This window comes from Panthera uncia, chromosome B4 (assembly GCF_023721935.1).
Source record: "Panthera uncia isolate 11264 chromosome B4, Puncia_PCG_1.0, whole genome shotgun sequence".
NCBI classification, from domain to species: Eukaryota; Metazoa; Chordata; class Mammalia; order Carnivora; family Felidae; genus Panthera; species Panthera uncia.
The window spans coordinates 59,826,875-59,854,298 of NC_064809.1; the positions used below are offsets into that span (position 1 = coordinate 59,826,875).

Sequence of the window (27,424 nt, forward strand, 5' to 3'; positions counted from 1 at the left end):
ATCATCCTGGTTTGGGTCACCATTATCTCTTGAGTGTTTTACTGAAAAAGCATACTAAACAGATCTTCTGCCCTTGCCCACAACAGTCTATTCTCAACATAGCTAATCCTTTAATACATAGGATCATCTCTACTAACAATTAAAGTGACTAATAGAAGTGCCCTAAAGGGTTTTGTTTTGTTTTGTTTTGGTGGTAGAAAATTTATTTCTGAGACAGGTATTTCTCTCAAAATTTTAGGGTATTTTCTAGGCACATATTTGCTGTTATATGTGGAATACTAATAAGCTTTGCTTTCTTGACAAAATTATACCACACTCATGATAGCTTTTGAGGATGCCTGATGCAAATTAGGTTTTCTGCACTCTTCTAACACTCCCTGTTTTTACCCTTTGTGATTATACCTTTTTGTACTTAATGTCTATCTATAGAAATAGCGATTATCAGTCTTTCTCCATCTCCACAAATATGGCCAAGCTTTACTTAGTTTTTTTGAATTGTGTAATCTGGGACAAAAGCACACTTTTATGCATGGTCAACAATGAGGATTAAATAAAAGTAGGTTTATTCTGAAATGATATGTTTGTTTTTTTCTCTTCTCTTCTCTTCTCTTCTCTTCTCTTCTCTTCTCTTCTCTTCTTTTCTTTTCTTTTCTTTTCTTTTCTTTTCTTTTCTTTTCTTTTCTTTTCTTCCTTTCTTTTGCCTGGACTTCATACTACTCCCTGTGAAATAGCAAATACTGTTTCTTCCTGTAAATAGCCTCTAATGAAGCAAAATTTTTAATCTCTGAAATATAACTCTGTTTTCATAAACTTGAAAAGTTTCATGGAATGTTCACCCAAATGGTATTATCTTATGGAGGTAGGGAAAGAACTGCTATTAGGAATCAGGAAAGGTCCATTATAATCTTAATCTGTTACTGTTTAGCAGGATAATTTAGGCAAGTCACTTGAATTTTTTTAGTTCTCATTAACTGTAAAATGTAAAATTTCTTATATATGCTGTCTTGGTTACAGGTACTAGGATGTTGTATCAACATGTGAATTTTGGCACACTTTCTTGAAAGAATCCTCAGAGATGGGCACATCTTTTTTCATTAAATTTGCCTCTGTTCAAAGTTGGGAACTGGTTCTTGCTGAGTATATATATAAATACATATATTTGTATATTAGGTTGTATATTTGTCAGTATATTGAGAGCAGATTCATTTTTCAGAGATAGACAAAGCATATTAAGCTTAAATATAGAACCAGAATGCCAATTTATTAATTTACAATGAGAAATTTCTCTGCCAGATAATGGAATATTCCATTCTCTACCTATAGGCAGAACAAATGGTAACCAGATTGTGATCAAAAGGTGTGTGGTGAACATGGAATTAGAATAAATAAATTGAATTTAATGACTTATGGTGAGAGCATGTTTCTTTCACATTATAGAAGTGGATTTGCCAAGAGGACTGGAATAACTTAAAATGTTGGCTTAAGTGTCCTTTTCCCTGGATAATACTTGGATGAACTCTGCCAGTATTTGTCTATATATCTTTCCTTTTATTTAAGTTTGTGTAGCTGATCAACCATTCTTCTATCTGGTTGCTTGTATTTTTTATTTAAATATATTGGATAAATTAATATTTTATATTTCACTCTTTTTGCCTTTGGAATGGTTCTCTTTTATTTAGGAAACTTTGCATACCTATATGATTTGATCACCTATGTGATGATTCTTCTTGATAACTTTAGTTTTTAAAGCAATTCCCCAGTCATTATATTATTTGATTGTCATAATTTTTTAAAATGTTTGTTTGTTTGTTTGTTTAGAGAGGATGTGCACATGTGCGCACACATGGGGAAGGGACAGAGAGAGAGAGGGAGAGAGAATCCCAAGCAGGCTCCATGCTGTCAGTACAGAGCCTATAACGGCTCAGTCTCATGAACTGTGAGATCATGACCTGAGCCAAAATCAAGAGGCAGATATTTAACTGACTGAGCCACCCAGGTGCCCCAGAGTTTTTCTTTTTCTAAACTATACCTTTCATAAACCATAAATTAAGCTTTCATCAAGTCAGTGTTAGACAATTGTGTTTTATTTTTTGTTAATTATAGATGGAAGACCATATTACAGTTAACTATCACTACTTTTGGTGAGTTAAATACTGAATATTCTAAACCTTAGACTGATATATCCCTTAAATGAACAATTCATAAGGCTTTGCACCAATTCCATGAGTTTGTAAGTATATGTTTTTTTACCATTTGTATTTCTTACTAAAATTTTCATTTTTGGGGGGTGCCTGGGTAGCTCAGTCGGTTGGGCGGCTGACTTTGGCTCAGGTCATGATCTCACGGTTTGTGGGTTCGAGCCTCATCTCGGGCTCTGTGCTGACAGATCAGAGCCTGGAGCCTGCTTCGGATTCTGTGTCTCCCTCTCTCTCTTCCCCTCCCCCAGTCACACTGTCTCTCTCTCTCTCTAAAAAATAAACAAACATTAAAAAATTTTTTTTTAATTTTCACTTTTTTGCTTAAGTCTTCTATGCTTATCAACAAGCATAACTTTGGTACTTAATTGGACTCTGTGACAGACATTCCTTAGGTGAAGGCATTTGCCTCTTGTTTATTTTTATTTTGAGATGTAAACCGTTTTCAGTTTATTTCAGTTTATGTTTCATTAATTTTAAGGAATATAATGACAATAGATCTTAAAATAACATTTCTTCTGCATTTGGGCATATACAATTTCTTGGAGGAAAAGCTGAGAGTTTAGGTGTCTAATAGCTGCTGTTGCTTTAAACTTGTTGGAAAGGGGGTATAAAGACATCCAGCAGAGTTAAGAAGTTTATGATAATGTAGTAGGCCCAAATTTTGCTTTAGAGAAGGCTGGTCTGCTGTTGTTGAAAACTGTTAGGACTATAACGTTTATAAAAGCTACATACATGTTTTATATACACAGTCATTAGATGCTGGCTAACTTTGATGGGAATACTTAAATATAGCACTCTATTTGGGTAGTATAGATGCTTCAGACTTAAATGTGGGCAAAATACTGCAAAACTCTAAAGTGAACAGTTTCATTTGTTTTTAAAACTTTTTTTTAATGTGTGTGTGTTTTTTGTTTTTTGTTTTTGTTTTTTGTTTTTTTTTGAGAGACAGAGAGAGACAGAGCGCGAGCAGGGCAGGGGCAGAGAGAGAGGGAGACACAGAATCCGAAGCAGGCTCCAGGCCCCAAGCTGTCAGCACAGTCTGACATGTGCTTGAACCCATGAACTGCAAGCTCATGACCTAAGCTGAAATGAGACACTTAACCCACTGAGCCACCCAGGCGCCCCGTGAACAGTTTTATTTGTATACAATGATGCTCATTCTTTGAAAACTCTGAAGTTATTATGAGACTATTTATTTCACTTTAGGAGGCTGAGTTAGCTTCTGACAAATAAGAATTTCTTTTTGTGATCTACTGTTACTTGTCAGTATGTTGCAATGAAGTTTGTTTATATTTCTGTTTTATGATTTAGGTAACAAGAAAAGAAAAATATTTTAATTTTAAGGCACATAGTGATTAAGTCAAAAGTATTAATATACATTATAAAAAGATTTAGAGCAAGAATATCATGGGCATATAGGAAGAAAATTGTGAGAATAGTAGTTCTTTTCAGAGAATAAGAGAAGAAATCTGCAATTGAAGAAAAAAGTACACATAGAATTGAAAATATCTCCACAGCTTAAAGAGAATAGAAATTGTGGCAAGCTTTACATTAAAGGCTTAATGAAAGAGAGGAAAGAAGAAGTAATTGTGACTTGTATTTTGCTAATATTCCCATACTATAACTACATTTCCTTTACCATTTGAGTAACTGGAAGGGTGGATGTGAACTTTAAACTAGTTTTGTTTTCCATTATTTTGTTTTCTGTTGGGAATAGGATATGGTTAAGAATTTTGAGAACTGCTGGTTTTACTTTATTCTTTTAATTGACATTTATAAATTACTGCATATGTGCTATTCAGGCATGTTTTTCTTTTTAGACTTTGAATAACAGAACAGTAACTTCTGTTGTTATCATTTAAATATACATTTCATTGAGAACATTAAATAATTAAGTTTTATTAAATACTTAAGTTTTTATCTCTCTTTTTTTTCTAACTTTATGCTTTTACTATTAGGTGGTCTATATTTTGATTCCTTGTCTTGTATTTCTCATTGTTTACATCCTAAATGTGCGCGCACACACATACACTTGCGTGCACGTACATACATACACAAATGGCAAAGATCTACATGATTTTAATTAAAATTTTTTTTTTAATCTTTATTTTTGAGAGAGAGAGAGAGACAGAGTGTGAGTGGGGCAGGGGCACAGAGAGAGGGAGACACAGAATCCGAAGCAGGCTCCAGGCTCTGAGCTGTTAACACAGAGCCTGACGCGGGGCTTGAACTCACAAATGGTGAGATCATGACCTGAGCTGAAGTTGAATGCCCAATCAACTGAGCCACCCAGGTGCCCCGTAATTTTTTTTTTAATCATTGTGGAAAGAAGGGTGTGAGCTTTGGAGTCAAACAGACGTGTATTCTGATCTAGCTGTGAGATCTTGGACATAATAAATAAACTTTGAATCTTAGTTTCTTCATTTATAAAATTGTAGTTTTGGTAAGGATCGAATTGGTTGACACACAATATTTCTTACAATGCCTGGTGCAGACTATATACTCAGTCAGAGGCAGTTCTCTCCCCTTTATTTCACTTGGCTTAACTGAAATTTGAGCTATTCTTTTTGGTCATAAAGAAAAAAACTTTTCAAATGAAAACTATGCATTGTTAACACTGAGCAGAGGTCTCAGGGTTATCTGATTCTATCTCTGTTTACCGACTTTGAGCTATTTTACATTTTATAGTTTTCTGTAAGTTATATGTAATTGATAGACATGTAAATTCTGTGATGTCTAATAGAGTTTTGATCGACTTCCTTCTCTCCTTTGGGGAAAAACATTCATGTCCATTGCTATTCATTTCAATATTCCTTAATCATCATGAATTTGTGCTATTTTGGATTTTCCTTTGACTGATTGTAACATTTCCTTGGTTCCCTCGTTGTTGGAATAGAATAAAATCTTTCCTGTGTATTCCCTTTATATCTCTGAGTCAAATTTTACCCTGTGTTGGGACAATTACCCTTTTATGTTATATTTAAAATATTTAATATGTAAAATATTTCCAAGAAATATCTAAATAAATTCTCAAGAGTAAAATTGGTTTATTAAACACCAATTATGTGTAACACATTAGTATTTTATTTTAATTATTTGATATTTGGGATGTTCCAACAGTGATATTAACTCTGCAAACAATGGGAGACCTTTCCATAATATTTAACCAGTTAGTACTTTAGATAAGGATTTATTTATTTATTTTCATTATTTCAATACTGATGAGATATTCTTGGGGTAAATTTTCCAAAGTAAAAGGTTGCAGATCTTTCATTGTCTTGATCGTAATGATAACTCTGCAATTGTAGTTTGAATAAGTGAATAGGTAATAAAGGAGTCACAAAAAGAGCACAAGCACTTTTTTCCCTTAACTACCTCATCATGTTGTAATGAGTTAAAAAAATTATGTATGTATATGTTTAATTGACATATTATATTCATTTCAGGTGTACAACATAATACTTTGATATTTGTATATAAGTATACTTTGAAGATTTTGTGGGTTCAGTTCCATACCACCACAATAAAGTGAATATTGCAATAATGAGAGTCAAATGATTTTTTTGCTTTCCCAGTGCATATAAAACTTATGTTTATATTATACTTTATCTCTGTTAAGTGTGCAATAACCTTATGTCTTTAAAAAAGTACATACTTTAATTAAAAATCTTTTTTTAATGTTTATTTATTTATCTTGAGAGAGAGTGTGAGAATGTGTGCAGGAGCAAGGGAGGGACAGAGAAGGAGAGAGGGCCCCAAGCAGGCTTGAAGCTGACAGCCTCCCCCCAACTTCCATGCGGGGCTCGGTCTCACTAACCGTGAGATCATGACGTGAGCTGAAATCAGGAGTAGGATGCTTAACCAACTGAGCCACTCGGGTGCCCCAACTGAAAAATCTTTATTGCTAAAAAATGCTAACTATCATGTGAGCTTTCAGCTAGCCATGTGTAACCTTTTTGCTGGTAGGGAAGGTTTTGCCTCAATGTTCATGGCTGATGATTGATCAGGGTGGTTATTTGCTGCAGGTTGGGATGGCTGTGGCAATTTCTTAAGATAGTAAAAAAGTTTGCTACATCTATTGACTCGTCATTTCGTGAACGAATTCTTTGTAGCATATGATGCCATTTGATAGCGTTTTACCCACAGAACTTTTTTCAGAATTAGAGTTAGTCCTCTCAAACCCTTCCACAGCTTTATTAGCTAAATTGATGTAATGTGTTAAATCCTTCTTATCATTTCAACAACCTACACAGCATTTCACCAGGAGTAAATTCCATCTCAAAAAAACACTTTCTGGGGCGCCTGGGTGGCTCAGTCGGTTAAGCGTCCGACTTCAGCTCAGGTCACGATCTCACGGTCCGGAAGTTTGAGCCCCACATCGGGCTCTGGGCTGATGGCTCAGAGCCTGGAGCCTGCTTCCGATTCTGTGTCTCCCTCTCTCTCTGCCCCTTCCCCGTTCATGCTCTGTCTCTCTCTGTCTCAAAAATAAATAAATGTTAAAAAAAAAAACAAAAAACACTTTCTGTGCTCATCAGTAAGAAGCAACTCCTCATCTGTTACAGTTTTGTCATGAGATTGCACAAATGCAGTCACATCTTCAGGCTCCACTTCTAATTCTAGCTCTCTTCCTATTTCCACCACACCTGCAATTACTTCCTCCACTGAAATACTTAACCCCTCAAAGTCATCCATGAAGGTTAGAATCCATTTCTCCCAAACTCCTGTTCATATTGATATTTTGATCTCTGTCCATGAATTACAAGTATTGTTAATGACAACTAGAATGGTGAATCATTTCCAGAAGGTTTTCAATTAACTTTGCCCAGATCCATCAGAGGAACCACTGCTAACAGCAGCTGTAGCCTTATACAATGTATTTCTTAAATAATAAGACTTGAAAGTCAAAATTATTCCTTGATCCATGGGCTGCAGAATGGATGTTGTTGGCAGGCATGAATACAGCATGAATCTCAATTTACACGTCTATCAGAGCTCTTGGGTGACTAGGTACATTGTCAGTTAGCAGTAATATTTTGAAATGAATCTTTTTTTCTGAGTGTAGGTCTTAACAGGGGGTTCTAAATATTTAGTAAACCATGTTGTAAACAGATGTGCTGTCATCCAAGCTTTGTTGTTCCATTGATAGAATATAGGAGAGTAGATTTAGCATAATTCTTAAGGCCCTAGGGTTTTTGGAATGCTAACTGGGCATTGGTTTTAACTTAAAGTTACCAATTGGATTAGCCACTAACAAAGAGAATCAGCCTGTCCTTTGAAGCTTTGAAGCCTGGCATGGACTTCTCTCTAGCCATGAAAGTCCTAGATGGCATGCTCTTAAAATAGAGTAGATGCTGTTGCGTGTACAATGAAAATCTGTTGTTTGATGTAACCACCTTGATTAATTATCTTAGCAAGTCTTCTGGATAATTTGTTGCAGCTTCTACATCAACACTTGCTGCTTTACCTTGCATTTTTATTTTACAGAGATGGCTCCTTTCCTGAAACCTCATGAACCGACCTCTGCTAGCTTCATACTGTTCTTCTGCAGCTTTTTCACTTCTCTCATCCTTCATAGAATTGAATAGTTAGGGCCTTGCTCTGTATTAGGCTTTGGCTTAAGGGAATGTTATGATTGGTTTGATCTTCTTTCCAGACCACTAAAACTTTTTCCATTTCGGCAACAAGGATGTTTTGCTTTCTTATCATTTGTGTGTTTGCTGGTGTAACAATTTCCGTCAAGAAAATTTTCCTTTGCATTTACAAATTGGTTAATCATTTGGTACAAGAGTCCTAGCTTTCAGCCTGTCTCAGCTTTTGACATGCTTTCCTAACTAGGCTTAATCATTTTTAGCTTTCTATTTAAGGTGAGAGATGTACAACCGTTCCTTTCACTTGAACGCTTAGAGGCCATTGTGAGGTTATTAATTAGTCTGATTTCAGTATTGTTGTGTCTCAGGGAATAGGGAGGCCTGAGGAGAGGGAAAAGGATGAGAAAATGGCTGGTTGGTGAAGCAGAACAGACAACGTTTATTGATTAACTTTGCTGTCTTATATGGGCATGATTTGTGATGCTCCAAAACAATTACAGTAGTTAACATTAAGATCAGTGACCACAGATCATCATAACAAATATAATAATGACAAAGTTTAAACGTTTTGAGAATTACCAGAATGTATCACAGAGACATGCAGTGAGGAAATGCTGTTGGAAAAATGTCATTGATAGACTTGCTTGATGCAGTGTGGCCATGAACCTTAAACTTGTAAAAAATGCAGTATCAGCAAAATGGAATAACACGAACTCAATAAAATGAGGTACGCCTGAATATTGCAAAATGATCACTACAATACTTCTAGTTAACGTTCACATGTGATTACTTACTTTTTTTTACACATGAATATTTTTTTTTAAATTTTTTTTTTTCAACGTTTTTTATTTATTTTTGGGACAGAGAGAGACAGAGCCTGACGCGGGGCTCGAACTCACGGACCGCGAGATCGTGACCTGGCTGAAGTCGGACGCTCAACCGACTGCGCCACCCAGGCGCCCCTACACATGAATATTTTTTAAGATCTCTTAGCAGCTTTCAAATATGCAATTCAGTATTATTAACTTTAGTCACTATGCTGTACATGACATTCCTATGACTTATCTCGCCAGTATTTATTTCTTGTCTTTTTGGTAATAGCCATTCTAGTATTACTGTTCCTTCGAGGTGTGGGGTGATATGTCACTTTGGTTTTCATTTGCATTTTCCATGTGATTAGTAATGTTGAGTACCTTTCATCTACCTTTTGGGCATCTGTATATTTCCTTTGGAAAAATCTATGTCTATTTAGATTCTCTGTCCATTTTAAAACGGGATTGTTTGTTTTTTTGCTGTTGAGTTGTATGAATTCTTGATAATTTTTGGATATTACCCCTTATCAGATATATGATTTACAAATGTCTTCTCCCATTCGGTAGGTTGCTTTGTCATTTTGTTTATGTTTTTTTTTGATGTATAGAAGCTTTTAGTTTAATATAGTCTCACTTGTTTATTTTTGCTTGCCTTTGCTTTTGGTTTCTACAAGAAGTTCGTAAGGACCCAGCTTCCACAGACTGGGAAGTCAAAAACTGCCTCAACAAATCAGTTTAACATACTGCTTTAACTTAAGTTGTGATACATGTTTTTTCCTCCTCTTTGGAAATTGCTTAGAATTTGCCTATGTTGGGTCACTTTTGTGTGAGCAAGAGTTGAAAGATTACAAATCTCAGATAGTAAGTTGGCTTAAAGATATATTTATGGTTCTGAGATATTTCTCCTATAATTTTCAAAGTTATTAGAGTCAGTAGATACTACTCTCTGCATTTTATTAGTTTGTTTGTTTGTTTGTTTTTTTTTTTGGTTGCTATGGCATTTTCTTCCTACTATGATAATGAAGAAGTAGTGGGGATTTAAGTAGATTATTTTTTAATTTCCCTGTTCAAAAAGCTTTATTATATGATATGAATTTGTGTTCACCATTCTAGTGATGGATTTTGAGGACTCTGTTTCTGTATGTCTCTTTTATGAATTGAAACATAATTTTTTAGTCATGTGCATAATTCAAAAAACTTCTCATTATAATTTGTAGTGTATGGTGTTGCCAAACTGCTTTTAGGAACACACCATTATTCCTCAAAGAGGCAAGGAGAGGTGGAGCCTGTATTTACAGAATACTCTGGAGAGTAATTAAAAATAACTATATTGGTAGAAATTTCATGAATTTTGTAATCCCTCTTTTATTAAGAAAGTGACTGAATCTATTCGTTGTGTTGTTGTGTCTTAGCCTTTTAAAAGCTATTATATATTTCTCCTTAAGTCTCTAATCTAGATATCCTAGGTAATATCTTGACATCCATTAAATAGTAAATCAAGGGGAATTTCTCGAAGGGAACCTTCTTGGATATAAGTAACACTTTTCTAAACACTGTTTTCTGCCACTTAAAATAAAAAAACCTATCCACTTATTTTATATTTACTAACAAACCTTCATATTATTATTATTATATTTAGATAGTCCTCAGTTTTTGTATATATATTTTTTTGTTTTCTGTAACTGAGTGATTTCCTTACATGAGTGAAGTTCAAAGTCTCAGCAGTGAGCTCTGAACCCGAAGAATGGGTTCATGCATAGACCTGATAATAAATTAGGATATCAGAGGATTTCAGGGAGATGACAGTTTGTGTAAGGTAATCACCAGCCTCTGTGAAGTGAAAGTGTGCTGAAAAAGAGGAGCCTCGATTGGATGAAAGAATGTCTGGGGGTGCCTGGCCTGGGTAGCTCAGTCAGTTGGGCGGTCGACTGCATCTCAGGTCATGATCTTGTGGTCTGAGTTCAAACCCCGCATCGGGCTCTGTGCTGACAGCTCAGAGCCTGGAGCCTGCTTCAGATTCAGGGTCTTCCTCTCTCTCTGCCCTGCCCCTGCTTGTGCACTCTCTCTCTCTCTCTCTCTCTCTTTCTCTCTCTCAAAAATAAATAAACTTAAAAAAATTAAAAAAAATAGAATGTCTGAATGAAAAAGTCCGAAATTATTTTTTAAGTTAAAAGTTGTAAAAACGATTACCATTTTGTTCACATTCTCTTTGTGAATTATTAACCATTAGCGGAGATCAACAGATTTCTTTGGGCACAGTTAAGAGTGCATGAGAGCATTTACACCTGTTTCTTGTTTAGATTTTACAAGAGTTATTATGCTTATGTAAACAAAACAGAGTTGACCACAGGCGGAATTACTGGAAAAAAATTGCATACTATTTGGAAACTTGGTCTTCCTTTGCTTATGCGGTGTTCTGACGTAGTGGGCTTTTTTTGTATTTTAGAAGAGGTCTGTTAATGAAAAATGATATGCCTGATGACTTTGCTGATTACCATTACAAAGTGAAAGATGAAGATGTGCCATTCATTGCACTTTTGATTAGCTTTATAGCTGTAATGAGTATATGCTGACCTTGTATTCTCTGTCTTAGAAAACCAAGGATTTCACATTTGAAATGAAGCAAATTGTGTCTGTACTCTTTCTTGCTTAAGATTTAAAAGCAATCAAACAAACAAAATACCCAAAGAAACAAGATTTTGTATATTTTCACTTCTTAAAAAAATTTGGCCGAGTTTTTATGCAGATGATGTTGCTGCTGGTTATACTTGATCTTATAAAGGTTTTTAACATGAAGACTGACACTAGTCAACTTTTTAATAGACCAAAGAATACTGTAGCAGTTTGAAACTTTAACAGCTGTATTTTCTTGGCTAGGTGAGAAGATAATTATATTTTACATATTGGAATTTGTAATTTTCTAAGCAGACATATGAAATGTGTACCATCATTATTATTAAATTTTTTTAATGTTTATTTTTGAGAGAAAGAGAGTGAGACACATTGTGAGCGGGGGAGGGGCAGAGAGAGAGGGAGACACAGAATTTGAAGCAGGCCGAGACTCTGAGCTGTCAGAGCCTGATGTGGGGCTTGAACTCACGAACCATGAGATCATGACCTAAGCCAAAGTCGGATGCTTAACCGACTGAGGCACCCAGGTGCCCCCATCATTATTATTGAACAATATTTTGGTCTCTCTCTGTATATGGACAGTATTTACCAATGTGGCTTTTTTTAAGGGTAAATTACTGTCATTGGATGGTCACCTAAAATGCAGGGAAAATGTGTGAATTATAGCACAGTGAAAAACTTAGAGGCTTAACTGAACATACCTAGTTTCCACTTAGAGAGTAATGCATTTATATGTTCTCTTTCCATGGCACTACCCATTTGTTTTCTCATTTTATTTTTAAAGTAGGATGTGGATTATGACATATTCAGTAAACATTCATATTATTCAGTTAAACAAATGCCTAAAACTTCCACTAATACCTCATAAGTTGAAAGCATATGTAAATTCTAGGCATTTGAGTTTCAACTTCTTTTGTCTCTGGAATAAATATTGTGATTAGCAGGATGCCACTTAGGCTTGCGCCTTCAAATCTTGTGTTTATTAGTCTGTTGCTGATTCTTGACATCTTTTCAGAAAAGCATAATTTATTTGAGTGAACTAATTCATCCCTATTTATCTTTAGTTTGAATTAGAGTTTCTTCCTATCTTACTTACCCAGAGCAAGTTTTGATCAGTGGGATAACATAGCTCATGAGGGTACTACAACCAGGAAGGGCACTGAAACAAGAAGTCTTCAGAATTAAGTTTTTAGGTATATGTACTTATTTTTTTCTGGGTTATATTTGAAAATTACACTCATGAATCTGCCATTTAATTTAAGAACTAGAATATTACCAATTCTAGTACTCTTCTGTCCTTTCCCTATGCCTTCCTCCAAAGGGAACTGCTGTCTTAAATTTTGTGTTATGTTTTCCTTACTTTTGTAAATATATTGTTTATTGTATATGTATGTGTATCTCTAAAGAGTTTTGTTTGTTTATGTGCCTTATAAAAATAGGTCAATACTGTGTAAACTCCCTATGATTTACATTTTTCCACCCAAATTTATGTTTCTAAGACTCCTCCGTGTTGTTGCATATACCTATAGTTTCCTTATGTTCACTGATGTAAAAACTCTAATGTATGATTATGCCACAGCTGACTTAGCTGTTCAACTGTCAGTAGGTATTTTGGCTGTTCTCACTTATTTGCTATTATGAAGAGTATTGCTGGGGGGTATTCCGATACTTGTTTTCCATGATATCAAGTCTTTATTTAGCAGTTCTGCACAGGCAAGACTTTTGTTTAGACTAGGTAGTTTTTGCCCTTATGAGCAATTCTTCAGATCTCTTATTTTCTATTGTATAATTTCTCTTTTTGCTCTTTCCTGTTTTTATTTTGACTTACAGAAAAGCAGTAAGAAATGAAGAAAAGATTCCCGTATACCCTTCATCAATTTTCTTTAGATATTAACATATTACCATTTTTGCTTTATTTTTATTCTTTTTCTTCCTTCCTTCTCAATCTCTTATTTTTTCTTCCTCTTCTCAATATTTAGCATTGTTTTTGTTCTTATGCCGAGGACATATAGTCAAAATACCATGTCCCAAATTAATTTGGGTTAGTTCTTGACCTCCACCCCTCCCCCTCCCACACTTTGTGGTGTGATAAGATTATTCATTTGAAATATGGTTTAGTTCATTTATTACTCTTTGTATTTTATTTTAGGATTCAATCCCTTTATTCCCCTGCTTGTTGATTTTAGTGTTATTTTACTATGTTTACTAGTGAAACATTAACATGGTTTCAAAAGTCAGAACCATATTAAAAAAGCACACTGATACACAAGGTATTTCCACCATCCCTTTCTTCTGTTTTTCCACTTCATATCACCTGTCTCGCACCCAGCAGTCTCATTACTTTTGGCTTTATTCTCTTCCCTGTGTTTCTTTTATGACAAATGAGTAGGTGCAAGCGTCTGCATCTTTTCATGTATTTAAGGACTGTTTGTGTATTTTCTTTTTGGTGACTTGTCTGTTCACATTTTTGCCCAGTATTCTATAGGCCGTTTTTTTCCTAATTTTTTTCCTCTTAAGTTTTAAGTGTTTTTAATATATATTAGGAATATTATTCCTTATCTGTGATACATATTATGCATATTTTTGTTTATTAGCTTTTAAAAATTTGATTGAAGTTAAGTTTTGATACCTACAAAGTTTTTATATATTTATTCTCTAGTCACATTTGTTAATTTTTTCTTTGATTGTATCTGGAATTAAGTTCTAGTTAAAAAGCCCATTAGTACATGCAAGGTAAAGAGGAACTCACTCATATTTCTCTTAATACTTATATGGTCTCAATTTTTAAGTATTTGGAGTTCTGATCAATTTAGAGTTTACTTTTTTGTCTATAGTGTGAAGTATGAGTCTAATTTTATCTTTTCCCAATGGCTAATCAGTTGTCCCTGCACTGTCTATCTTTGCCTTAGTGATTTGAAATGCCATTTTTATCACGTATCTAAGTTTTACACATACATGGGTCTATTTCTGGACTTTCTGGTGTATTCTTTTGGTCTGTTTATTGCAGCACCAAAACAACACACTGTTTTATTTATAAGGGGTTTATCGTATGTGTTAATATAATTTAAAATACAGTGTGTCTTAAGGTCTGTACTATGTTTTAGTATAGTTTAATTTGGTATATTATAATGAGGGGGTAGTATCTTCCTTACACTTTTGCATGTTTAGTATTTTCCTGCCCATTTTTGCATTTTTACTTTTCTATGTGACCTTTAATGTCCATTTGTCTAGCTCATTTATAAAAAAGCCCATTGATGCTTTTATTGGAATTATATTAGGACTGTTAATTAACTAAGGGAGAATTGACATCTTTGTAATGTTTAGTTGCCCTATCCAGTTCTAGGAGGTCTTTTCCTTTTTTCAGGTCTACCTTTGAGTCTTTCAGAAGTGTTTTAAAATTTTCCTCAGATTTCATGTTAAATTTGTAACTACTTTATCTTCTTTGTTGTTATGGAAGATAGTATTCTTTACCATTATATACTCTAAATAGTTATTGTTTTTACAGGTGATTGCTATTTCTGTTTAAGTTTATATCCTGCTACTTTATTGAGTGTGTATTGTTTTAGTTAGTAGGAACATGAAATAGTTTTTTTCCTTTTCCTATTTTTATACTTATGTTGAATTTGTCTTTTTTGTCTGCATTGGCCTGTCCCTTTAGAGGAATGTTCCATGGTGTGGAGGTAGTAGTCATCCTTGTTTTGTTCCTGTTCATTTAGGAAACAACTTTGTTTTTTTTTCCATTAATTAACATGCTGATTTTAGGATTAAGGTCTGTATCATGTTAAGAAAGTGTTCATCAGTTGCTATTTTCTTGAGTGTTTTTAACAGATACGGGTATTCAGTTTTATCAGAAGCATTTTCAGAGTCTTGGCAATAATCATGTCATTTTTATGTTCAAATCTGTTAATATGGAGTATTTTGTTAATGAATTCCTTAATAGTGAACCAGCCTTGCATTACTGGAATGATAACTTGTTCATTGCATATCATTTTCTCGATATGGTATTGGATTCTTTTTACTAATATTTTACTTATAACTTTACCTCATTGTAAGTGATACTCTAAAAATCTCTATTCTTTTTTTGTACTGTCTTTATCAAGCTTAGCTTTCAATGTTGCATTAATGTTACATAACGCTAATGACATTTTCCTTTATTTTCAACGTTCAGTAACAATTTTAGAGCATTAGGATTATTCATTTTTTGAATTTTGGATAGAAATTTTCTTGAAGTGCTTTATCAGTGGGGTTGTTGCCTGATAGCTTTATTTTTTTTCCAAAACAAGTTGATCTATTTTTAAGTGTTTTTTTTTTTCAAGCTCTAATCAGAACAACTTTTTTTTTTTTTTAAAGTATTTTTTAATGTTTATTTATTTTTGAGACAGAGAGAGACAGAGCATGAGCGGGGGAGGGGCAGAGAGAGAGGGAGACACAGAATCTGAAGCAGGCTCCGGGCTCCGAGCTGTCAGTTCAGAGCCCGACGCGGGGCTTGAACTCACGGACCGTGAGATCATGACCTGAGCCGAAGACGGCCGCCCAACCGACTGAGCCACCCAGGCGCCCCTAATCAGAACAACTTTTATAAGCTACATTTTTGTGGAGAATTGATCATTTTATTTAAGTTTTCAAATTAATTTACTTAGAAGCCTGCAGAGGAGTTTAGTATTAAAAAAATTCTTCTGCTTTAATTATTTCCCCTTGTCATTTAATTTGTATATTTGTACCTTCCCCCTTTTATTTTTTTAAATTTTTTTTAATGTTTATTTTTGAGAGAAAGAGAGCATGCAAGAGAGAGCGGGATGGGGCAGAGAGAGAGGTAGACAGAGGATCCAAAGTGGGCTCTGCGCTGATAGCAGCAAGCCTGATGTGGGGCTCGAACTCACAAACTGAGATCGTGACCTGAGCTGAAGTCCAGCGCTTAACCGACTGAGCCACCTAGACACCCACCCCTCTCTCTTTTATTTTGAATAAGTTAACTACTGTTTTTTTTTTTTTTTTTTTATAAATTCGGGGATTTTGTTAATAAGATTTACTTTCTTAGTCTACTTCAGTATCTGTATTATCTTTATTTTCTTTATTATGCTTTTTGAATTTTCTTTCTATTTTAGTTTGTGAGCTAGGCATTTAATTCGTTAAATTTTTTTAATTGATTAAAGTGTTCAATACTTAGATTTTTTCCTAATCATTGCTTTAAATGTATTCCATAGATTATATATAATGTTTTGATTAAAATTATTTCTTAGAAATTCTGTCATATGTTGATAGTGGGATATTTAAATTGTATTATGGTTGGGTGGTAATGGAGCAGGTGAAAAGAATCCTGGATAATCTTGTTTTGAATGTTGACAAATGATAATTTCAATGACAGCTGCCATATACTGAATATTTACCATGTACCTGTCCGGTACAATGAAGTGATTTATATACATCATCTAATTTAAACTGTATAGCTTTGTTTTGAGCTACATATTATTTCCCCATTTTCAGATGAAGAAATTATGACTTAGATGGGTTTATGTAATTTGCCCAAGGCTGTGTAATGAGTAAATTGTTACTATTTAAATTTATTTATTTTTTATTTATTCCATTTATTTTTTATTCCATTTTGTTATTTCCATTTATTTTTTATTTATTATTATTTTTTTAAGTTTATTTATTTTGAGAGAGAGAGAGGACACAAGTAGGGTAGGGGCAGAGAGAGAGGGAGAGAGAGAATCCCAAGCAGGTTTGGCGCTGTCAGTGTAGAGCCCAATGCGGAGATTGAACTCATGAACCGTGAGATTATGACCTGAGCTGAAACCAAGTGTTAGATGCCTCACTGACTGAGCCACCCAGGGGCCCCAAATTTGAATCCATTTTTGACTCCACAGCTGTGGCTTTTACTTAGGTAGTATATTGTGAGGTCACAGAGGTATCAAACAGTATGGCATAATTAGAACTGTTAGTAGCACAGTGTGACTGGAGTGAGGTTGGCACTTAATGGTATCATTTCTGGCTTGGGCAAGTAGTTCTTTGAGGTGCTGTTAACTAAGATGGAAAGCATGAAGCAAAGCAGGTTTCTATAAGATGATGGGTAAGTGTGACATACTACTAAGCAGCTAAATGGAACTGTCTGGTAGTTGGGTAAGTATATGGGACTGGAGGGCTATAGGTGGTGTGTGCTGAGACATATGAATTTAGATATTATTAGCTTATAGGTCATTATCTAAATAATAGGTTTTGAAAGTGGTAATAATAATGTGGACATTGGGAAGATCAGAGGGTGTAGGGAAGAGTGAAACTTAAGATTGAATGGAGAGGGGCACCTGGGTGGCTCAGTCGGTTGAGGGACTGACTTCGGCTCAGGTCATGATCTCATGGTTTGTGAGTTCAAGCCCCGCGTTGGGCTGTGCTGACAGCTCAGAGACTGGAGCCTGCTAAGGATTCTAGGTCTCCCCCTCTCTCTGCCTCTCCCCCACTCATGCTCTGTCTCTCTCTATCTCAAAAATAAACATTAAAAAAATTAAAAAAAAAAAAAGATTGAATGGAGAAAGAGCCTGAAAAGGAAACAAGAACAAAATAGTCAAACTGTTCAGAGGAAATATAGGAGATGGTGGTATTGCAGGTGCCAAGGGAGGAAGTTCAGAAACAGGGAGGATCATGATAGCAAGTGCTCTGAAGAACTAAAGAAAGATCAAGTAAGAAGTGTTCATTTGACTTAATATTAACTGAAAGGAAAATTATTATCTTAAATGATGGATCCAGTGGAGTCATGAGGGTTAGGGGAGGAAGAAAAAAAAATGGAGCAAATCATTTGGAGACAAGAAGTTTGGTTCTAAAGGGAAAGTGTGATAGGGTGGCGGTAGCTAGGGGAAAGTGTGAGGTTGAGGGTTCCTCCCTGCCCCTCTTCCTACTTTTCTCCCTCAGCCTCTCCCTTCCTCTTCCCCTTACGTATCTCTTTCCTTTCTTTTCCTTCTCCTCTCCCTCCCTTTATTCTACCCACTTTTCCTTCATGTTTTTCCTAATATGATATACTTGAACATATGTTACAGAGTGAGAATTTAACTTGGGACAATTTGGCGTCTTAGATTATGGCTATAAATATGAGTGACATAAAGAGATTTTAAAATGTTCAAGTATTAGATCAGAATGATATTTTGAGAGTTTCTTGAACCCAGGGGGCTCCTGGGTGGCTCTGTCGATTAAGAGTCTAACTCTTCGTTTCGTCCCAGGTCATGATCCCACAGTTTCGTGAGTTGGAGCCCTGTGTTGGGCTTTGCGCTGGCAGCATGGAGCCTATTTGGGATTCAGTCTGTCTGTCTGTCTGTCTCTCTCTCTCTCTCTGTCCCTCCCCACTCCCCAACTGGTGCTTTCTCTGTCTTTCTCAAAATAAACTAAAAAAAAAAAAAAAGACAAATTCCTTAAGTCTCCCCTTAAAAAAAAAAGTTTCTTGAATCCAGGATCATAGTCACATATACCCTTTATGCCCAGAAATAAATGTAATTGTCTGACAAATTTTAATGATCTTTGAAGTAGTAATGAAAATAATACCCGCACAGTGCTAAGTGTTTTACATACTTTAGTCAATTTAAGCCTTATCACCACCTCTTTGTCAGTTTTACAGACAAGAAAACTGAGGGAAGTTAAAGTTGCTAGTTGTTCTACACCTGCTATGGCAATATGATTCTAGAGTTTATGCTGTTACACAAGGCTGTATTCCCTCTCACTGTACTATAGTACTTATTTTCATGCCTTTAAAAACTCATTAGTAATATTTTTTGTTACAAATTATAATTCAGAACTAGAAGCTAAACTATTTTGACATTTTAGGGAAATCTGTTAGCATACCGAATAGTGGAGATTAGAAAAAAGAATTTCTGAAAAAGGTATATCAAGTACAAGCATGAATTGAAATTCTGGTTTTCTGTATTTTAGTTAAAATAGTGAAATGTGTGTGGGACAAGTAGAATCCCTTATACAGTATCTTAAAAATTCAGCATTATGACACAATAATAGCATAGATAAGATAATTGAATGATCCTATAGGGTACCAGTCAGAAATTGATATATTCTTTAGTTTTTAAATACCTAATGACCTCACAAATGTCTTTCCTCAGGGAAAAATGCAATTTCCATTGTGAGCTGCCTTCCAGAATTTATGGTAGAACTTCACTGACGTTGCCACTGATGCCAATGTGGAATAAAGGTCTTTATAATTTAGAAAGTCAAAATGTATACATGGATTACTGCTAAAATTCATTTAGTTACTCTTCTTAAACTTGAAAACACATAATGCAAATACTTTTGAATTTTTAGAAGAACATTTGAAAATAAAGTAATATAATCTTTTTATTTTATCCTTATCAGTATTTTTGTCTTATTTCATCTTGGCAGGTAGCTTTCCTTTCATGACCTTTGTATTTGAACCTAATCACAATCTAGTAATGTTTTGTTGTCAAACTAATTTCAACATTACTTTTTTATAGAAGCAATTCAAATTGATTTTAATATGAAAATTCTTTTGCCTATTAGAAAAGAAGTTAACACAGAGGCAGTTGGATCAGCTATTTTAAAGTAATGATTCCTCCTCTTAGGTCAGTTTATTGTAATAAATATTTAATTGATTTGACTTGCCAACTGGGTCATAGGGCCATTGCCTGCACGAATGCATCTGTCTTGCTCGCTGTTACCTTCTCAGTGCCCAATGCCTGTGACTAGTACGCACACTAGTGCTTTTTCTTAACTGAATGTAGATGGATGATATATTTGAGTACTTTCAGTCAGAAATGCACTGCTTATGGTAGTGTATTATTATGTAAACACTAAGACACTATTACATTGTTTTATTGCCTAGGTCTCACATGGAAATGTCATGTTAAATTTAGAAATACTAGTTGTAGGTTTCAGAGAATGGTCCCTGAGGAATAGTCCTGGAATCTTCATTTTCAGTTTCATTGCTTTTACTTCCCTTATCCTTTCTCCTTTCCTTCCCTCTATTCTCTTTCTTCCTCTCAACCTATTCTTTCCTTTCTCTTTGACAATCCTTTATTTATTTATTCTCTAGTATCTGGAGTCCATCTTTCTCCAGTTTCTCCTGAGATTATACTGGACCATGACCACTCCTCTCCTTCAGTTGGCTGCCTGTCTTCGGAACCCATCATTTCATCACCAGAGAATACACACACAGATGACAGCATTGTCAGTCAAACTGTTCCTAAAGCACAGGTAAAGACAAGTGTATTTTTTACAAGAAGTTTGCGTGCTTAAAAAATTGCTTGCTGGTTTAAATGAGGCCTTTCTGATTTTTTTTTAATTTACTTATTTTTCTGAAAGAAATATTTTTGTAGATATTTTGACTTGGAGGCTAATATCTAGAATTCCAAAAACTGAGTAATATGTTTTGTGGCATAATTGCAAAGTATTTAAGTAGCTATAGTTACCAAAATACAGTTTTGAGTATATCATTTGTTAAAATTGGCTTAGCTTTGCATTTCAAATCTTGGACTTCAGAAGAAAACAATAATTACAAAAAAATATTTCTCTGTTAAGGGAAGCTAACCCTGTGTTTTTAGATATTAGAATGTTCATTTCAATTTTAGAGTAGAAACCAAAAAGACAGTAGTCATGGGGTTTATTCATTCACATATTTATTGATCCAGGCATTGTGTTAGACGTTACAGTTAGTCCAGATTTCAAAAGTGAATTATACAACCTTGAGTCACCTGTTATCTTTACCTAGAGAGTGATGATCAAGTAGCAGTTATTGATAAATTTCAAATTCTGGCTTACAATTTAAAATATATACAAATTCTGGATGTGTGTATAAATTTAAGGACTGGTGAGTGTCAGATGTGTTTATAGTTAATTGTATGCCTTCAAGCATAAGAAAACGTTTTAAATTTTTAGTGCTTTGCTTGCAAAATAATAAATGCTTTAGACTCTAAAGTTTAGAGACAGTTTATTTCTTAACTACAAAGATCAGGTTGTTGTAACAGTTTGAGGTCTTCTGTTGATTTACTTAAAGGGTGAAATAATTTCAGAACCTTTGCTACAACTTAATTTCCAAATGTGGTTTCTGGTGCCCTTTGGATGTTTTCATTATTGGTACAGTGTAAACTTTCCCTCTTGTGTATTTTTTTTTTTTTTTAATGTGGTTTAGATTCAGCAATCAACACACACTCATCTGGATATCTCACTTTTTCCATTGGGTTTAAATGATGAGAAAAGTAATGGAACAATTGCCCTTGTGGATGATTCTGAGGATCTTGGAGCCAATGTATCAAACATCCAGCTTCAGCAGAAAATTTCAAGTCTGGAGATTAAACTCAAAGTTTCTGAAGAAGAAAAACAGAGGATTAAAAAGGTATATTTACATTTGCGTAAAAAATAAATGTTTGAATCGTATAAGACTTGAAACTTGATATAGTCCCAATGTCTGATTAAGAACTCATGAGTTGGGGCTCCTGGGTGGCTCACTTAGTTGAGTGTACAACTCTTGATTTTAGTTTTGGTCATGATCTCAGGGTTGTGGATCGAACCCCTCATTGGGCTCTGTGCTGAATGTGGAGCCTGCTTAAGATTCTCTCTCTCTCTCCTCCCCTCTCTAAAATAATTTTAAAAAATAATAAAAAAAAATAAGAATTAATGAGGGGAAGAAGATGCTGTCTTCCCTTGGCTGTAGATTTAAGTTAGTTTTATGAGTGTATCACTTAGAAAAGTCTTTGATAAGCAATTGCTAATCTTAGATATGTACTTTTAAAGATAGGAACATCTCTACTAGATTTTGTTCCTCTAATGTTTTTCTTCTGATTTATTTTTATTTACTTTGAAAACCGGTAGTGTTGTATTTCTTATATGATTAGAAGATGTGTAACATTGACTTGTCCCTATGGGAAGTTACATATCATGGGATATTTGCCTAGAGTACTTAGATACGTAGCTATTTTAGTGAATTATTTATTTATGTTCTCATTTCTTTTTCCTACAAATACATCTATAAAAAGACTTTTGCAAATTTATAGAAAGTATATGTAGAGATAGTTTGTGCTGATTACAGTTAGTTTAGATGCTATTATTCATTTATTAGTGTAAATAATTTTGGTGTTATGTTAATGTTAATATTGGTCTGGAAATGATAGGGGGGCATATAACCTGTAATATTGTTGAACTTTAAACCACACTCGTGTGAGTTCTTTCCTTACCAAATGTTTTATGCTGTGTTCATTGAGAACACTGAATATATTGTATGCCACTATAAAATATTATAACATTTATGCTTGGATTTTTCTTTAGGATGTGGAATCATTGATGGAAAAGCATAGTGTCTTAGAAAAAGATTTCCTTAAAGAAAAAGAGCAAGAGGCCATATCTTTTCAAGATAGATACAAAGAACTTCAGGTAAACCCGGTGAATTTAAAATTTAATATGTGCGTCTTTTGCTGAAGTATGTAGTGTAATTTCAAAAAGTGTTCAATAAATACTTTATGAAGGGTCAGATGCTTGCTTAAATATGTAAAATAATTAACCAACAATGGATGAAATTGATGATAAATGGCATTTTGAAAAGTATGAATCTGTGAGAAGCCCTGAGTGCTAGTTGAGACTCAGTTTAGTGTAAGATATGTTTTCTGATGGATGAAACTTAGAAATTGATTTTCTGGAAAAAGAAGAAATTGATATTCTGATTTTTCTTACTGTGACTACATTGAAAGAATTTGGAATCCTGTAAATTCCAAACTGAGATATTTAACCTTTTTCATAAATTGTAATCAGTGTCTCCTCTTCTTCCCCCCAAATTTTCTTAATAAACTTGTTTCTTCTACACTTTCCCATCTCAATAAATGATAGCTCTGTATTTGCAGTTGCTAAGGCTGATACATTTACTAACCATGTCTGTTCCTTTATCAAAACTTATTAGTTCTACCTTCAAAATGTCCAGGTTTTGACTATTTGTCATTAGGGTCACTATTCTAAGTCATCCTTATCTCTCCCTTGGAATACTAAAGGCTCTTCTGACTAAACTTTTTGCTTCTGTCATTGCCCACTTAAAGACCATTCTTCCCATTGCAGCCAATGTGATCTGTTTAATACTTAAAGCTGATCATGTGTTTTCTCTGCTCTGAAACCTTCATGGCTTCTCATCTCACCCAAATTAAAAGCCAAGTAAGTCCTTAAAATGGGTTGCAAGGCAATGCATTCTCTTTTATACCTCCCTCCCCATCTTTTCCCTGCCTCTTTCTCTTCAATCATTGTGGCTTATCCCTATGTCTGGAACACTCTTCCCTCAATTCTCTGCATGGTTTTCTTTCTTGTATCATTCAGATCTCTGTGCAAATACTACTTTATCAGAGAAGACCTTTCCAGATAATACTGACATCCCTATCAACCTTCCCATTCTGTTTTGTTTTTCTCCATAGCACTTTTTACTCTTGACAAACTATATATTTAGATGTTTATTTGCCTAGATCATTTTAATGGTCTCCTAAGTGGTCTTCTAGCCTGTACCCTTGCTCTTCTCCTTAATGAGTTTTTATTTCAGCAGGTAATGTTTTTAAAAATGTAAATCAATTCATGTCCCAACCTCAATTCTCAGTCTCCTTCCAATATAAATCTTCTGGCTTCTCCAATTTTTCCAGCTATTTACTTACACCAAAGTTCTTAATAAGGTCCAGGTGAATGTGTGAGTCTGTGTTGGAGAGGGCATTCCTTGGCTGTTGGAGTGGTGAGCGGAGGGAAATGGTTTGTGATTCATTCACAGTCTCTCTGACTGGAATGCTCTTCTGTCTGCATAGATCTGTTAAAAGAAAGAAAAAAAGCAAAACTTGAAAATAAGGGAAAGGGTGAGCTGTGTTCCTTCACTGCCTTACGGGGATATTGTTTAATAGATTTAGGATTATATCAGAGAATGTACTTTATTTGACTCACTGTTTACTATTGATTGGAAGTCTCAGATATGTTGACATTCCATGTTAATTTTTTTTCCAGAAGAGACGTAAGTAATATCTGTTAGAAAAGATAACTTCAAAAATACTCTCTATTGTCCTGTAGGACATTGGTGAGTTTTTGTCTCCAATCTACCACTCTTAGTCTAACACACCATTATTTAAATTTTCTCTGTCTCTCTCTATATAAGAAGTATATATGGAACATATAGAGAGAAATATAGAAAATATAGAAATATAGGCTATATATAGAAAATATGGAATATATATGAGATATATATGTGATAAATATATATACACACATACCTTCAAATGCTCTTTGAACCAGTCTTAACATCTGATTCCCTCAATCTTAACATAAATTATTCATTTATTAATAAATGAGGAGAATAAGTTCTTGGCATATGTTCAATTTATATTTATACAAGTCACATTTTAACTGTTTGAAAATTATACTTTTAATATTCTCACTGAACCCTAGCTTCCTTCAAATACCTGCTCAAATGCTACTTTCTTGTAGATTTTTTCCTTGACCGTGCAATAGAAAATAAGACCGTCTGTAAATGCTTAGCATTTCCTAGTTACCTTTCTTTGCTTTTTTCCTCTTCCTCTTAGCATTTATTCACCTGTTACTTTGTTTTGATTTGGTTATTTTTTGTTTTCTCCCATCAGAATGTAATCTATGAGATTAGGAACTTTCCTTCCCAGTACCTAGAGCAATACCTGGCATATAGTGTGAGCTCACTTAATATTCTTGAATGAATGAATGAATTCACTAATATAATGCCGCCTGCTCCCCAAGGGCTAATTATGTTGTGTACAGCCACACTTACCAGCCCCATACTTGGAATTCTAGTGTTTATTGACAGATGTAGTACTGAATACTAAAAGAACGTTGTGTTTTTTTCTGCCTATACTGAGTGACATTCTGGGCCCTTTAGTGAGACATATACCTTTGCAAATTCAGTTTAAGTTTTCCAGTCTATCTACGAGAACAGTAACACACCTGAGATACGATCGAAGACCTACATATACTTTGACCTTTTCACTGTAAAGACCAGTATAAATGCCAAGTGGTATTTTCATGGTTGTCATTTTGCTCTCACCATTAACAGTGATAAGAGTAACAACTTGAGTCTTGAAAACTCACATTCAATTTAAAAAGATCTGTCTTTTATAGGAAGCAGTACTTCCAAAGAAAACTTTTTTCAGATGATTTTGGTTCCGCACCAAGAAGGGTCTCTTTCCTTTTTATACCATGTGAATAAAAGGGTAAATTGACTTATGGAGTATTTTATCACCTTGGCTAGGTAAGTGACAAAAAATGTATTAGGTGGTCTCATAGCCAAATTGAACTAAAAGGCAAGCATGCTATTTAGCAAAGCTTTTGGTTGTTGTTGTAGGTCTATGGCTCCATCTTGTTCTCTACATTTTTTTTTCAGTCTGCTTTTGTTCAGGTTGAATAGTTTTTATTGTTTTATCTTGTAGTATACTAATTTTTTTCTGACCCTTTCATTTTGGTTTTGAGTCAGTTTTTGCTGTTTATTTAGTTTAGTATTTTTCAGTTATAAAATACTGATTTGGTTCTTTATATCTTCTACTTCTTTGCTGAAACTTTCTTTTTTCCTTACATTTCAGTCATATTCATAATTACTTGTTTAAGCATTTTTGTAATGGCTGCTTTAAAATCCTTGTCAGATAATTTTAACATTGGTATCAGCTTATTGCTGTCTGTTCATGGTGTTTTCTTATTCAAATTGAGGTTTTCCTGATTCATGGTGTGATGAGTGGTTTTTAATTATATCTTATGCATTTTGGGCATTTTGTATGACACCTCGGATCTTGATTAAATCATGCATTTTAATTGGTCTCCTGACACTGAACGTTTGGGGAAAGGTAGACGCCACTTTGTTAATCTCAGGTATAGGATGAGATTCCAGGTTTCCTACTTAACTGCCTTTAACCTCCTGGGTAGGAGGGGTACCTCCCTACTCCTGGGAAACAGTGGCATTTCAGGCCCCCCATATGCTTGGCTGATACACCCTGCTTGGCAGGAAGAGAGATACCTTGTTACTCCTCTCCATGTGCTTGTACTGATACCATGGAGCAGGGAGGTCTTGTTACCTCTGAATGGTTGTAAAAGTTCTGGTTCCTCACTCAGCTTTTTCTGACACAGAAAAGGGGAGAGAGCCTCCTTGTGTCTGGGTGGGGATTCAAGTCCTTAAAATGCCTCTAAGTAAATTTGGTCTTCTCTGTTATCACCTCAGGGGGTGGGGGGTGGGATGGAAACATCCCTGTAGCTCCTTAAGGTGGAAGTCTGGGCATACTTAGCACTTTGGCCTTTGCTCACAGAGATGGACTGGCGTCCTATTTTGTTTTTTCCGTGGGGTTCCGCTGTCATCAAGCTTTTACTATCTAAAAGCTTTTTGTTCTGCGGGGTTGCCCTAATTGTGGTCCTTTGGCTAGAGAGGTATCGCTTTTCTGGGGGTTTTTGTTTGTGCCCATTGGTATTTCCTGGTTGCTAACCATTCCAATACCCAGTTTGGAATGTATGAGGCTGAAGGAAAACTCCCAGAACTTATTGCTGCATCATTCCTTTTTGTCCCCAGGACCCTAGATCTCTCTTCTTACCATCATCTAGAATCATCCTACATTTGTTTTAAATACAATGTCTAGGTGTTTTAGCTGTACTTATTGAGAAAAATAGGGAGAAATGCATTATTTTCTCTTTGTAAGTGGAATAGAAGGGGCACCTGGCTGGCTATGTCAGTAGAGCATGGGATTCTTGGTCTTGGGTTGTGAGTTCGATTCCCATGTTGGGTCTAAAGATTACTTAAAAATAATTTAAAAAGTCTTTATAATTGGTATAGAAAAGAACATTCTGAATTTAAAATATTCTTTGTTGTAGCTATCGTAGGAAATTAATTTCAGTCTTAAAATACATTAAAACAGATATTTTTAGTACATTTTTTAAGAAATAGTTTACATAATCAGTGAGTCATTGTAAATAGAGGAAGGGCAAATAAAAATATGGATAACTCGGGGTGCCTGGGTGGCTCAGTCAGTTGAACATCCAACTCTTGATTTCAGCTCAGGTCACAATCCCAGGGTTGTGGGGTTGAGCCCTGGGTCAGGTTACTTGCTGAGTGGGGAGCCTATTTAGGATTCTTTCTCTCTCCCTCTGCCCTTCTCTTCTGCTCTCTCTCTTTCTCTCTCTTTCTCTCTCTCTAAAGTAAAAAAATATATATGGATAAGTCAAACTGGGAAACTGGGAAATA

General features: G+C 34.8%; 1 protein-coding gene across 8 annotated transcripts in view; it reads left to right on the forward strand.

The window, feature by feature from the left end:
- The window catches only part of CCDC91 (coiled-coil domain containing 91), a 357,464-nt gene that overhangs the window by 105,129 nt on the left and 224,911 nt on the right, over positions 1-27,424 (forward strand). For 5 of the 8 annotated variants that reach the window (XM_049625214.1, XM_049625210.1, XM_049625213.1 and 2 more), the window contains 3 exons: positions 20,270-20,430; positions 21,365-21,568; positions 22,498-22,602. In XM_049625214.1, the coding sequence (XP_049481171.1) occupies positions 20,270-20,430; positions 21,365-21,568; positions 22,498-22,602 (470 nt within the window). Of the gene's footprint in view, positions 1-17,157; positions 17,350-19,322; positions 19,412-20,269; positions 20,431-21,364; positions 21,569-22,497; positions 22,603-27,424 lie in introns of those variants that run through there. The other 3 variants (XM_049625217.1, XM_049625216.1, XM_049625218.1) reach the window with 3 other exon arrangements.